The 14,480-nt window shown below is 36.1% G+C and overlaps 1 protein-coding gene across 1 annotated transcript in view; it reads right to left on the bottom strand.

Annotated features, from left to right (window-relative positions):
- LOC127438493 (lysine-specific demethylase 4B-like) overlaps positions 1-14,480 on the bottom strand; it is a 64,558-nt gene that overhangs the window by 33,475 nt on the left and 16,603 nt on the right. Inside the window, exons 6-7 of the mRNA XM_051694124.1 lie at positions 10,803-10,852; positions 7,983-8,086 (exon numbers count right to left, since the gene is read on the bottom strand). Of these exons, the coding sequence (XP_051550084.1) occupies positions 7,983-8,086; positions 10,803-10,852 (154 nt within the window). The remainder of the gene's footprint in view (positions 1-7,982; positions 8,087-10,802; positions 10,853-14,480) is intronic.

Raw genomic sequence — 14,480 nt, 5'->3', positions numbered from 1 at the left:
CTAAATTAATGCATATTCAAATAAAAATAGATAAGTGTGGACGTGGCCTTAAATACTCATAAATGTCATTGTTTTCTGAAGTATGCGTTAAGAGAAAGTTTTCGAAACGTTTCGGTGTATTTAAAGTGCACTTCGTTCTTGTGTGGACAGAAGTCGTAAACTAAATTAATGCATATTCAAATAAAAATAGATAAGTGTGGACATGGCCTTAAATACTCATAAATGTCATTGTTTTCTGAAGTATGCGTTAAGAGAAAGTTTTCGAAACGTTTCGGTGTATTTAAAGTGCACTTCGTTCTTGTGTGGACAGAAGTCGTAAACTAAATTAATGCATATTCAAATAAAAATAAATAAGTGTGGACGTGGCCTTAAATACTCATAAATTTCATAGTTTACGAAAGTATGAGGTAATGGAGAATGATTTCGAAACGTGCTGTTTCATCTCAAGTGTGTTATGTTCTTGTGTGGACGTAAGGTGTAAACTAGCGAAATGAATGAGTTTTCAAATGAAAACGAATAAGTGGTCTTAAATACTAATAAAAGTCATTGTTTTTCGAAGTATTCGGTAATGAAGAACGTTTTCGAAATATGCCATTTCCGGTGGAGGAAAATGCCGTTCTACTGTGAATGACGGATATGAAATTAATAATTATTATTTTATTTTTTACGAAAACAGATTAGTGTGGACGTGGCCTTAAATACTCATAAATGTAATCATTTTTGAAAGTATGCGGTAATGAAGAACGTTTTTGAAATGTGCCATTTCCGGGAGAGGAAAATGCCGCTCTACTGTGAATAACAGATGTAGCAAAATTAATGAATTATTATTATTTTAATTTTTTTTACAGAAACGGATTAGTGTAAATGTGTCCTAAAATACTCATAAATGCCATCGTTTTGCAAAGTATGCGATAAGAGAGAATTTTCTAAATGCGCCGTTTCGGTGTATTCAAAGTGCGATATGTGGATGAAAAGCGTAAACTTGCTAAATTAATGCATGTTCAAACGAAAACAGATAAGTGTGGATGTGGCCTTAAATACTCATAAACGTCACAGATTTCGAAAGTATGCGGTAATGGAGAACATTTTCGAAATGTGCCGTTTCGGTGCATCTCAAGTGTGCTATGTTCTTGTGTGGACAAAAGGTGTAAACTAGCTAAATTAATGCAGATTCAAACGAAAACATAAAATCCTCCTAAGGGACGCAGTATACTTTAAGTTGGAAAAGCAGTCGACACATTAATTAACTTACCATTTTTATAGATATTGCTCTGTTATCCAAAATACTACTAATTTTGTCCAGCTTTGCTGAAATATTATGATCTTAGAGAAGGAAACATTTAAAGGATTCACTGAACTGTACTTTGATGGAAGAGCCAATAACTGCTGAATTAGCTCTAAACGACACTTCAGAGGGCGAAAAAAAAAAATCAGTCGAGACATGGAAACTTGTTGGCTTCGAATGTTAATATCTATAGCCATTAACGCCTGATGGGAAAATAAATTTGCTGTGAGAAATCTCTATCCTCCCCTCTCGTACCAACACACATATTTTCCCTCTCCATTCATCCTCTTGTGCAAATCTCTCTCTCTTGAGCTGCCCAGCGGCGAACGAAAGCTAGAAAGCCATTTTCAGTCGGTACAAGCGCAATTAAGGTGGAGCCACTGAGCATGGCAGTGAGTTAGCCAGCCTTAGCAAATGAATATTTTCATTTCACTCCATTTTCCGGCTTTGCGATCGCTGAAGCTCCCAGAGAAGTCACGCTTCAACATCTCGCTGGCGTCCATTAGAAAATTAGATTCATTAACGCCATTCAGTACAATATTTCACTTTTATGTCTTGTATGAATAAGTCCTCAGACGTGGCCCTCTTCTTAATGAGAGTAGATTATTTTGCACCTGTACAGAACGCTATTGTGTGTTATGGTGTGTCAATTATGACTCGGAAAACACTTAAAAGCATACTTAATTAAAAATAAAGTATAAAGTATGCAATATAGGTTTGTTTTGCAAATATTAAACTAAAAAGTCTACGAAAATGAGTGCAGAATGAATGGAAACTCCGCTGAAATCTTTTCATGGAAAACCTACTAAGACTTGATTTTATTTATCGAAATTTGGTTGGATGGTGAAAAAGTGTTCTCTATATGTCAGGGGCTGAAAAATATGGGATTGGTGACATCACCCGAAAAAGAAAGTTGCCGCAGAGGTGGAGCAAGTGATTTTGATGACTTTTTTTTTCGTTGGCACCAATGAATCAAAATAAGACTAGGAACACGTATTAACCCTTAAATGCATTGGCGTTTCGCCAAACATTATTACATATCTCTGGTTTTTAGCTACCCTGCATATACATCTATCACAAACTGATTTACAAAATGCCCAGATAAAATAACATTTTCCAAAATACCATGATAACAATTTTGGTTACAGTTTAATGGTCTTAAATATCAGCACAACGGTGGAGTGGGAGAGACTGAATATCCTCGATTTCTCCTCAAACTCTTGGTTCTCGACTGTTCCCTAGCAGAAGTTTGAAGCTGGAGGCTCTAATAACGTCCCCAGACACATCGAGAGAGAGAGAGACAGGTAACCTGCTGAGACAAATTCAACTGTCTCTCTCCGATTTATCACACTCCAAATCCACAGTGTCACGCTACCTCAAAAACGACAGTATCGTTCACCAGCAAACCAAAAAAGGAAGTGAAAATCACGTCCAAGAATGACAAAAATAAACAGCTATTGTTGACCAGGGCTCCAGACTGCAATGAAATGGTCACATTTTGTGGCAATTTTTCCTGCCAATTCGACTAAATTTTGTTGGTGCAAATACAAAATTGGCCCACACGCTTCCATTTTCTGAAGTGTATGGGAAACACGAAAGATGCAACACTCCAAAACAGTGCTCCAAAAAAACCTTTCTGTACAGTTATCTAAATGGTCGAATTTTGCAACGATTTTCACTACCAATTCCAATAAATTTTGATGGTGCAATTACAAAATTGGTCTACATTTTTGGTTTTGAGCTGTCATTTTCTGATGCATATGAGAAACACAAAAAAAAAAACAACAACATTCCAAAACAGCACAAAAAAATAAAAATAAAATGCATTTCACAGACAAGTTAAATAGCGCTCGTTGCACTGCAACTAAATGGTCGCATTTTGCAACAACTTTCCCTGCCAATTCCACTCAAAAAAGTCGGTCCGCATTATTGGTTTTGCACTGGCATTTTCTGATGTGTACAGTAAATATGAAAGGTGCAACTCTACAAAACAGCACTTTAAAAAAACTGCACTGCTCAGACAAGTTGAATAGTACTCATTGCACTGCAACTAAATGGTCGCATTTTGCAAAGATTTTCTCTAACAATTCCACAAAAGTTGGCCCACATTTTTGGATTTGCGCTTGCATTTTCTGATGTGCACATCTGAACAAACTGCACTCCCCCTGGTCACTGTGCGAACCAGTTGTAAGTGTAACGCAGCACATTTCAATTCGGCACAGAATTCTCGATTTAGGGTGTGTTCACACTTGTAGTTCGGTTCTCTTGGTTCGGACCAAAAAATAAAATGATACATTTAGTCCTGGTTCGCTTAGCGTTCACACTGGCATTTTTAACACCGAACCTAAAGATATAAAACGAAAGGCATCGGGAAAAAGTCACAACCTGATTGGATAGATTTTATGACGTATATTTTGCAACGGAACTTGCCGAACATCCAAAACAATGCTGGCTGCTGGGCGAAATGTGCTCGTTAGATTTATATATGTATATATGGTGGTGTTTTTACCAGCTGGGAACAAACGAAGAGCTAATAAATTGTGTAAAGGAGTCAAAACGGTGCCAGGAATTCCTCCGTTGCACACACAAACGAAGATATGCTGCAAGGACGGCTGACAGCGGTTCCGACACCTGTACCGAACTGTAATGGGCAACATAGCTCCTATGATGAGAAGAACCAGGTATGCTTGAGGTCAGTATTAGGCAAATTACTTCCTGTTTTTGGTCCGTTTAGACGTCTTTGGTCCATGTTGCATTCATATATCAATCGAACCGCACCAGAGTTTGTTTGGAAATGGACCAAGACCCACTATTCAGGCAGTCTCGGTCCGCTTGTTTGGTGCGCACCAAGGTTCGGATGGCAGCGTTCACAGTTGTTCAAATGAACCGCACTAACAGAACAATCGCACCAGAGTTCGTTTTAATCGAACCAAACCTGCCAAGTGTGAACACACCCTAAAACCCCTATTGGAATCATAAATGACTCAGAGCTTTATAGGGGCCGTTGAAAAAAAAGACAATTCTGTCATATATTCACCCTCACTTTTGGGTTCCACAAAAGAAAGAATTGTCCTGGTCCTACCATCTATACAACATGGTGATGCCAGCACTGTCATGTGTTTGTCTGGAGCCTAATTGAGCATAATGTATAGAGAAAGTGTGTCTTTGCGGATGGAGCTGAACTTTATCTAGCTTCATTAGGAGAGATTTATTCTGTTTTTAATCTCCTGTCTGAAATCACCAAGAGGGTTTCTGGCCTCTGACAATGGGAATTATCCATGGAGAAAAATACCAGTGTGGTGACTAATTTGCAAGCGCAGAAATCTGTGGCGGAGTAAATTGAAATGTTATCCACGGCGCTAACAGGGGTTCGTGGTTGGAGTGTAAAGTGTGGCCACTGTTGTCGTGCAAAAAATTGTGAAAGTGGAGTCAGTGTTTTAAGTTTAACGCCCTCATCGCCTTTGTATGCAAAGCTAAGCGCTAACGCCACAATCTCTGCCCACAGACAGCCGGTGACATTAGTGCTCCAGCCCACCACGAATGATGTTAACATTAGCATGCACAATGCATGTTTAGTCACCCAACACCTGTGTGAAATAACAGTTTGCTCAGCTAGCTAAAGGACGTTTTCTCTTTTATGTGAACTGTAAGGCAGAACTAACCTTTGGAAAGCACATACACAAATTATTGCATTCAATTCATCGAATTGTCAATTTTTAAAACAAAACACCCTCAGACGAGATAAAATATCTCAGGGACGATTCACTTCTATTAAACCGTGATACTGAACGTCATCTACATTCACGAAAAAGTATTTAAAATTAAATAAAGCATGCACTGGCACACAGACAACGTAATACAATGTAGTATTCGGCTTCTCTCTTAAAGCTGTTCTTTTGTCGTCTAAATTCACCTGAACAGGTTGGTTTAAGTCCCATTGTGCTGATTCTGGGGTCAGCTTCCCCTTTCTAATATAATCAGACAGGAAATTAAATGTGCTATCGGATCTTTGAATCAAAACCATTCCTCTTAAATATCTGACAAGCTCTTACAGACTTATGGCGTTTATAGATTATGTCTTTACGCCTAAGTCAATATAAATTGGTTGCTATGGATGCACTGATCTCTATATGTCCCAGCAGATCCAGTTACTGTGATGACGACTCCGCCAACATCTCAACATACAATAGATAATCTAATATAAACTGAGCTATATTTAGATGGTTCATAATTCAATCATACTGTAAAACGGTTGTTTTTTTCTACAAAACTGTAGCTAACTGTTGCATAAATTGATATTTGTATGGATAAAATCATTGTCGATTAACAAACTTATGTGAATTATTACATTATTATTATTATAATAATAATTGAGAACAATGGATAGAGAATAATGATAATAACAAAATTATGATTTAAATACCACACATTCAGAATACATTTAGAATAGAATAGATTAAGGATTATAATGTCAAAAGTACCAATGTAATAATTCATTTATTTATAAATTGACAATTTTACTCATGAAAATGTCAAGCCTCTTTTGACTTCAAAATAAATGTTAATTTAAAATAGATGATAAAGTTCAAAGGCGAACTTAAACAGTGGCTTGAAAAAGACTTGTCTGAAAGTGTAATCTATTTTAAAAGTCCATATCTTGTAACAAATGTAGTACAATTTTGAAGTTTCATTTGCCAGATGTTACTAGCATGAAGCTAGGCTTTCCTAACATAGTTTAGCATTTAACTAGGTATTTTAGCATGTTGCTAGATGTTATCATGTTTTAGCAATTAGCTAAGCATTGCTAGCATGTTTTAGCACTTAGCTAGGCATTGCTAGCATTTTTAACACTTAGCTAGGCATTGCTAGCATGTTTTAGCACTTAGTTATATGTTGATAACATGTTTTAGCACTTAACTAGGCATTGCTAATATGTTTAAACATGTTAGCATGTTACGAACATGATTTAGCATGTTGATAGCATGTTTTAGCACTTAACTAGGCATTGCTAACATGTTTTAGCATGTTGCTAGGTGTTATCATGTTTTAGCAATTAGCTAAGCATTGCTAGCATGTTTTAACACTTAGCTAGGCATTGCTAGCATTTTTAACACTTAGCTAGGCATTGCTAGCATGTTTTAGCACTTAGTTATATGTTGATAACATGTTTTAGCACTTAACTAGGCATTGCTAGCATGTTTGAACATGTTGTTAGCATGTTACTAACATGATTTAACATGTTGATAGCATGCTTTAGCACTTAACTAGGCATTACTAACATGTTTTAGTATGTTGCTAGAATGTTTTAGCACTTAGCTAGACATTGTTAGCATGTTTTAACACTTAGTTATGCGTTGCTAGCATGTTTTAGCACTTCGCTTGGCATTGCTAGCATTTTTGAACATGTTGTTAGCATGTTACTAACATGTTTTAGCATGCTGCTAGCATGTTTTAGCACTTAACTAGGCATTACTAACATGTTTAATATGTTGCTAGAATGTTTTAACACTTAGCTAGGCATTGTTAGCATGTTTTAACACTTAGTTATGCGTTGCTAGCATGTTTTAGCACTTCACTTGGCATTGCTAGCATGTTTGAACATGCTGTTAGCATGTTACTAACATGTTTTAACATGCTGCTAGCATGTTTTAGCACTTAACTAGGCATTGCTAACATGTTTTAGCATGTTGCTAATATGTTGCTAGCATGTTTTAACGCTTAGTTATGCATTGCTAGCATGTTTTAGCACTTAACAAGGCATTACTAACATGTTTAATATGTTGCTAGAATGTTTTAACACTTAGCTAGGCATTGTTAGCATGTTTTAACACTTAGTTATGCGTTGCTAGCATGTTTTAGCACTTCACTTGGCATTGCTAGCATGTCTGAACATGTTGTTAGCATGTTACTAACATGTTTTAACATGTTGCTAGCATGTTTTAGCACTTAACTAGGCATTACTAACATGTTTAATATGTTGCTAGAATGTTTTAACACTTAGCTAGGCATTGCTAGCATGTTTTAGCATGTCGCTAATATGTTGCTAGCATGTTTTAATGCTTAGCTTGGTATTACTAGCATGTTTTAACATGTTGCTTGCATGTTTTACAGGTGTTGCCAGTATGTCTATCACAGATTTGTAGCTTGAATGTAGCTTGAAAGCTTTAGTAGTAAGTATAGTCGGAAATTTTTTGAATGGGAGTCAATGGGAAATCCAGCCTGTTCGTAAGTCCGCTACAGGAATACTGTAATTCCGAACAGTTGGAAAGGATATAGCAACCAGAGCCAGAAAAGTCTGAAGGTATGTCCCAAGTCTGGCTGTAGCTCTAAAGCTGTAGGATGAGTAGTGTTGAGAAATTTGGTCTCAGAAGAAAAAGAATACAAAGTTTAAATAGTAGATCAGTAGGTTGGATTTTTCAAGCCAACCTAATAACAAAAAATGCCTTTATGGGATTTGGATTATGTTGTTAGGTTATAGTAATAATAACAATTACAATTAAGTTGTTTGTATTATTAATATCGCAAATTCTCATTAAATGTGTATTGCTTTCATTAATATGTGAATTATTTTATTGCATAATAATATCAAATCCCATAAAATATCTCGCATTATTTTAATGAATGTTGCTTTTGTCAATAGAGCCTCTATGGGCTTTTCCAGACTGACAGGAAGTGATGTCAATCGTGAATAACTTACTCTGTCAAAGGGGATGCTGTACTTCTTCAGGATGGATGGAGAGATGAGTGTCATCTTGTGACGAAGAAATGCATCGCAGCCCTGAGAACTTCCTGGGAAAAAACCTGCAAAAAATGAAAACAGGAAAGCGAGAAAGAAAAAAAATAATCGTTATTTCAATGACACAACATTTAACTCTTAAACTGACAATCATTTGAGTTCAAAACGTGTCAGATTTCAAACATAACAACAAATTTTAGACTTTAAGAAGTCGTTTTGGGGGGTGTTGGGGGAGCTCGAATTATCTCGAATTTTATAATAACAAAACGTATTTACAAAAAGCAGTTTAAGTAAAAATTCGATAGGTTTTACGAAAAAGGTTGATTTTCTCAGTTTACTCGTTTGTAGAGCTGGATTTGCAACACAATGCGACCAACAAATCAGCCATGTAACATTTTGTCGAAAAAGTAGCTCGTAACTTGAAAAGCTAGTGTTTTGATCTACTGTCAAACAACTGAAAAACGTACAGTAGTTACGTTAGTAGTGTCGCTTCTTTTAAATAGTTACTGTACAACACTCTTCAAAAGGAAGCTGAAAGTTAGTGTTTGTGAAACCACAATAAAATCATCTTTGGAGCTTCAAAAAGGAAAATTGTAATGAAGGCGGATAAGCGAGTCATGATTGTGAACGTAACATATAATTGTCAGTTGAAGGTTATCTGTAAAAGCTCTGCATGCGTCAGACTGGTCCGTTGTGGGTCAGAACACCAGCCGCATACTGAATCATTCTGAAAGACTTTAATTATTGTAATCATCATCCTCATTCCAGCCCTCTGAGCACAATATTGGTCATTACTGCACGGACCGTGAAAACGTTTGACGATCGCCCCAACAACGCCCCAACAACGCAAACCCATGCACACATGACTGTCCCTGTTTTAAAGCATGTGATTCATGAATCTTGTCTATTATTACTGTCGACATAAGGGTTAAGTGGGCTTTTCCACCTAATTATTGAAGAACTTGGTGGACTGTTGTTTAGCGGACACCTTTTTCCGATGACGGCATTACTGATGCAACATTGGTTTACACATGATTTCTGGTGATATCTGGAGACCACATAAAATAAAAATGTAGTTTTATTAGATTTAAGGCTACCTACATGTTAGTGTACTCCAAAAAAATGGATGGCAAAAACATTTTGTATAAATATTTTACAGTCTTTTTCAATAGTAAAATCGGTCTAAAGTACGCAGAGGCTTATTTAAATTTTTGGTCCAATAAAATAGATTGCGAATAATCTTTCCCCATTATACCACCTGCAATTGATTAGCAATAAGTAGTAGCAAATTGCAGTGTTGTCCGGGCTTAGGCATATACTAAACGCATTTGGATTTTAATAAAAAGTACAAGTCCTTCGATATCTCTGGCTCCAAATTTCTTGCTTGTGTCAACAGAGAATGTAAACCGTAACAAACCAATTCGTCAATTGCGTATGATTTTAACCAGCAAAGTTTACGTTAACACACTTCGCTTAATCACAAGGCTACAATCTGCTCACATCTGACCATCTCACGCAAAATGATATCGGTCGAAAGTCTGTCCTCTGGTAAGCTAGAAAAGCATTAATAACTATCACGCACAATATGTTTCTTCCATTCCAATTTGTTATTTTATTCGTAAACCACAAAGAGAGCAGCAACTCACGGAAAACAGTTATTTGAAATAAAAGAAACTTTGTATTTTTAAAATAACATTAAAGTCTATTAAGCAACTTAAAGAAGGCAATCGCCCAACTGAAACTTCCGAAGCTCAACTTTTCGAAGATTTTCCGAAGAAGAAACGCAGTCAGAGATTTGCACCCAAATGCGACTGATAATATATCATCAGATAATTCATTGTTTGTTTTTATGTAATGTTTGGAAACTCACGCAAAGTGTTACGTTCCACTCTTACAGGTGTGCAAAGCTGATTTTCAGTTATGACTTAATTTATCATCAAATGCCTTTTGTCCTTTATGGCATATTATAGTGATAAAACTGACACTTTAATGTTTAAATTGAGGCAACTGATGCAGAACTTATGCACTCTTTTGCAAAGACGAGATACTCAGTATAGTCAGGGTCATGACTTGACTGAAAGGTCTGAACTTAAGAGTGGTGTCTCTCTTCAGCAGTCGAAAGTCTACGCCTCACCTGTTTCGTTCATCCTCTACGGCTTGGTTTGTTTACCGTGCATTGTCTTTTTGTGGTGTCGTTTTTGGGTGGCAGAGGGTGACATCCAACATGAGATAATATTCAATGATCAGTAGAGCGCAACAGTGAAAAAAAGACTCTCGATAAAGTCGCACTGCTGCTAGTGTTTTTGCTACATATCTCTCTCTCTCTCTCTCTCTCTCTCTCTCTCTCTCTCTCTCTCTCTCTCTCTCTCTGCGATGTTTCAACATCGATCAATGAAACCAGTGTTGCGCTTGAGCGCGCACAAACGGCGGTGTTTAAGTGCGACAGGACTATATTTGGCTTATGGTACTTCTTTACGCTGTAGCGTTTTGAAGAACAAAAAAGCAAACAGCCTTCGATGTCAGAGAGGAACATGAAACATCTTTCCATCTTATAATCCAAATAACTAGAGGGAGACTTTCCTAGACAGAGTTTCAACATTTTGGGAGGGCATGAAGAGGTAGTTCTGCAAACCTTGGCTCGCAATTCATTCAAGATTATCCTTTTGTTTTGTCTATAAAATAATAAAAAACATTTTTGTGAACTATTCCACAAAACAGGCTGTTTTGACCTCAGTTTTGACTGGCTAACCTACATGAATATAATCGGACATGAGGTCTTACCTTGTGCCAGTCGCTCCAACCTCTTGCCGTGCTCAGGAGGAATCGCATACCTGCAGGGAGGGAAAAAACAAGGGATCAATTAATGTGATCAATATAGGGGAAAAAAACACTAGAGGGGTACACAGAGAGAAAAATCTCTGATCATCACACAATCTTTCTACAGCCCTTGAAATCTGTTGATAGAGCCGTAACTTGCCTTATTAGGCAAAACAATAGAAAAATATAAAACAATTGATTTAAAATAGTTGATTATACAATATATTGTATGTTTATTGCATGTATATACAAATATATAATTAGTTTGAGAGTGTAGGGAGACAAAAATTGCATCATTCGTACAGTGTGCACAGTTCGTCATGCGAGTGCATGGCCTGCAAAGCTCTTTTGGCGCACTTTGTTGGCAGCAATTCTCATTATTAAACACAGTGTTTCAAAAATTAAGTTGAAATAACACGGACTGATGATTTCAATATCATCGATTAACAATTTCGGAGCTCACAGTAGGTCTGTCTTAAAAGGTTTATAAGTTATCGTTACTATTCAATTTGCCTATGGAGAAAATGAATGGGATTTATACTTGCAGAACCAGACTGTTGCGCTCTATTGTTTTGCCGATTAAAAAATACGCCAACAAGGTGACACTATCTATTTGGCTAACATAGATATAAACATTTAGAGGCAGCATGTGTCAAAACCATTAGTGGTACTTGTTGCATGCTATTACTGCAAAGGAAAACTTCATTTTCTTTACCAAAAAATTACTAGATTTATTAAGATTGTTAAATTAATAATATACATATTTTTCCTGACACATAAAAATATGTTGCTAAAAATATTATCTAGCTGGCTAACAGAGATGTAAACATATGTCAAAACCATAGGAGGTAATTATTGCAAGTTATTACTGCAAAAGTAAAAATAAGTTTTCTTTACAAAAAAAATTAAAATAATAATAATTTGTTGCAAATAAGAATAATCAAGAGAAATGTTCATTCACACGTAAAATAACAAAAAGAATACCATACTAAAATATTACAGGCTCTTGGAGCCTTTTTGTCTTTACATTTATACAAAACAATATAGTTGGAAATCATTAATAAAGCGTAAAAAAAAAAAAAAAAAAATTGTTATAGAGCCAGACCATCTGTCAACAAATGTAAACACAGGTTTACTTTTTTTTTTTTAAACCATAATTATTAGGTAATTATTGCATGCTATCACTGCATCCAAAGTTTTCTTTTGAAAAAAAAAAAATAATAATAATGTGTTAAATTAAATATATAAAATATTTTTCCTGACATAAAAATATGTTGCTAAAAACAAAGTATTATTATAAAAAAATTAATTATATATATATATATATATATATATATATATATATATATGTTTCTTTATTTTTTATTTTATTTATTTATTTATTTATTTTGGTTGGACCAGTTAAGATGGTGAAGATGTTGGCAGGGCATTCAGCAGAAAAAATTAAATCATTATAGTTGAGCTCTACAACAGTACGCACTAAAACAAAGCTCAGGAAATTACAATGGCTGTGCTGCTTATTTGAAATGATTTTCAGTAAAGAACGTACAACATCCTCTATTCGACTAAAGGTTCAATACGCTTGACGTCGTTATTGACATTGTCTGTATTAGCCTAATTATTTCCTCAAGTTTCCGGGAAAGCTGAACCCTCCCGAGAGAGGAAATGTAAATACGGTGCATCACCCTCCCCAGGGCTCAAGCTCAGAAATCACACATTCCAAATGAGGGGAACGCCACTGTAAGAAGGTTTACTGAAGCACTGCATTGCTCTCTACTGGTTGCAGAAAAGAAATTGGGGATTTTGTAGCCAAGTGACTCATTCTAATGAAATACTGGCCAATTTCATAGCAGTGATTTCTCTACACAGAGGTATGAAAATCTGAAAACCTAATATGAAACAAAGGTTGAAAAGGTTTTTTTTTAGCATGCAGCTGATGGCACAAACAAAAACATTTGCATTAATTATTTTCAGGGTTCCCACATTCATGAAAAACCTGACCATTTCAAAATCGTAATTTCCAGGCCAGAAAAAGTCATTCCCTGAGCCAAACTCAAACCCACTTCAGTAACAATAGTTTTGCAAAAAGTGACGAGACATTTGAAGGTCTACTGTAAGTGGACCAACATAACAAAAAAATTCTGTGATCAAGACAACAATCATTTCCTTAAGCAGTCAATTCTTCCTGCATTCGCACTAAGCCAAGCATGTCTTTGCTGTCATTGCAGCAGCACAATGTCATGGTTTCTCAGGTTGAACTCGTTGACCGACGCTCTCTGCCGTGGACTTCATGCACTTTCTAAAAAAATGCTGTAAAACCCACTACTGAACAATTGCAAGAACAATTCATACCTACCTGTAACAAACATGCATGCTACTGACTTCCGAAATTTGCATATGGTGGCACTGGTCCAAAATCACCACTACGAGAACCATCCAGAAATCGAAACATCGCCAACAAGTGCCCCTACTGCTAAAACTCTTAAGGACATCGGCGGAAGAATTCAATTCAGTGTACGAGGTGCCACCAAAATTCAATAATAATTAGATGTCTCTTTCTCTCATTTTCTCACAGATAAAAGCCGGATCTGTATTCCCAAGGATGGCTATAATTAGGGTAGAGATACTTCCTACCAGGAATCTTTTCACCCCCCCAAGATCAAGCTGACAGGAATGCTATCTGGCAACCCAAAGTTGCGGAAGCTTGATTCGATTGGAATCCATCTGAGATGGAAGGCAGGTATTGATAAAAATCACACCAGGGCACCAAGATTCTGGATAGAAGATGATTTTAAGCGATTTGACAAGATAAGCCAATTTTTGAGGAAGGCCTCTAGGTTTCTAGATGTTCTTCAAGTGGAGCTGAACAACGAAAATGAACAAAAAGCAATCAATATAAGGGCATTTCTTTAACTTTGTGGCACTTTTATATCCCAGGGATGATTTTTGTTAAAACAAACTGATTGCAGCTTTTTCTTTTTGATACATGAGGGAGGGTCTCATTAAAACTGAATTGGAAATGCTTTACCTTCATTATTATGTTGGCTTTACGAAGATTGGAGAAGGGTTTTTTCAAAATCCCTAAACCAAGACCAAAGATTCTGACTGTAACTTGTCCTAGAGCTTTTAAGCTACATCCACCAAATTTGGCACAAACCTTTAGCCTGTTCTGACATGGGTTGCTATTACTTTTCTAACTGATCGGAATTACAGTTTTTCCATAGCAGGCCTTAAAAAAAAATCCCCCAAATCCCATCGACTTATACTGATGGAACGGTCAAACAGGCCAAGAGTCTTCAAATTCCAACTAATCAAAAAATTCAAAAATTGCTCTCGCTTTCTATCAATCTATCTATCTATCTATCCATCCTCCAAACTTTAACTTTTTAAAGCTAACTTTTAGACAATGCTTTGTCTTGACAAACTCTACCCATCTAGTTTATTTTTGGTACATTTTAAATGCCTTTTCTGTATAATGTTATTGTTTTAGTCTTGTTAAACTATGACAATCCATTCTAAAAATAGAAATGATTACATATTTAAAGTATTATCATTTAATAATAAAATAAACAAATTATTGCAATATTTTTGTATGTTCAAAATTAGAACTGTCCCACAGTTGTGGCATCATTTTCATTACAC

This window comes from Myxocyprinus asiaticus, chromosome 49 (assembly GCF_019703515.2).
Source record: "Myxocyprinus asiaticus isolate MX2 ecotype Aquarium Trade chromosome 49, UBuf_Myxa_2, whole genome shotgun sequence".
In the NCBI taxonomy this organism is placed as follows: domain Eukaryota; kingdom Metazoa; phylum Chordata; class Actinopteri; order Cypriniformes; family Catostomidae; genus Myxocyprinus; species Myxocyprinus asiaticus.
The sequence above is the reverse complement of the archived record's forward strand: the minus strand, read 5'-3'. Positions and strand labels throughout refer to the sequence as shown.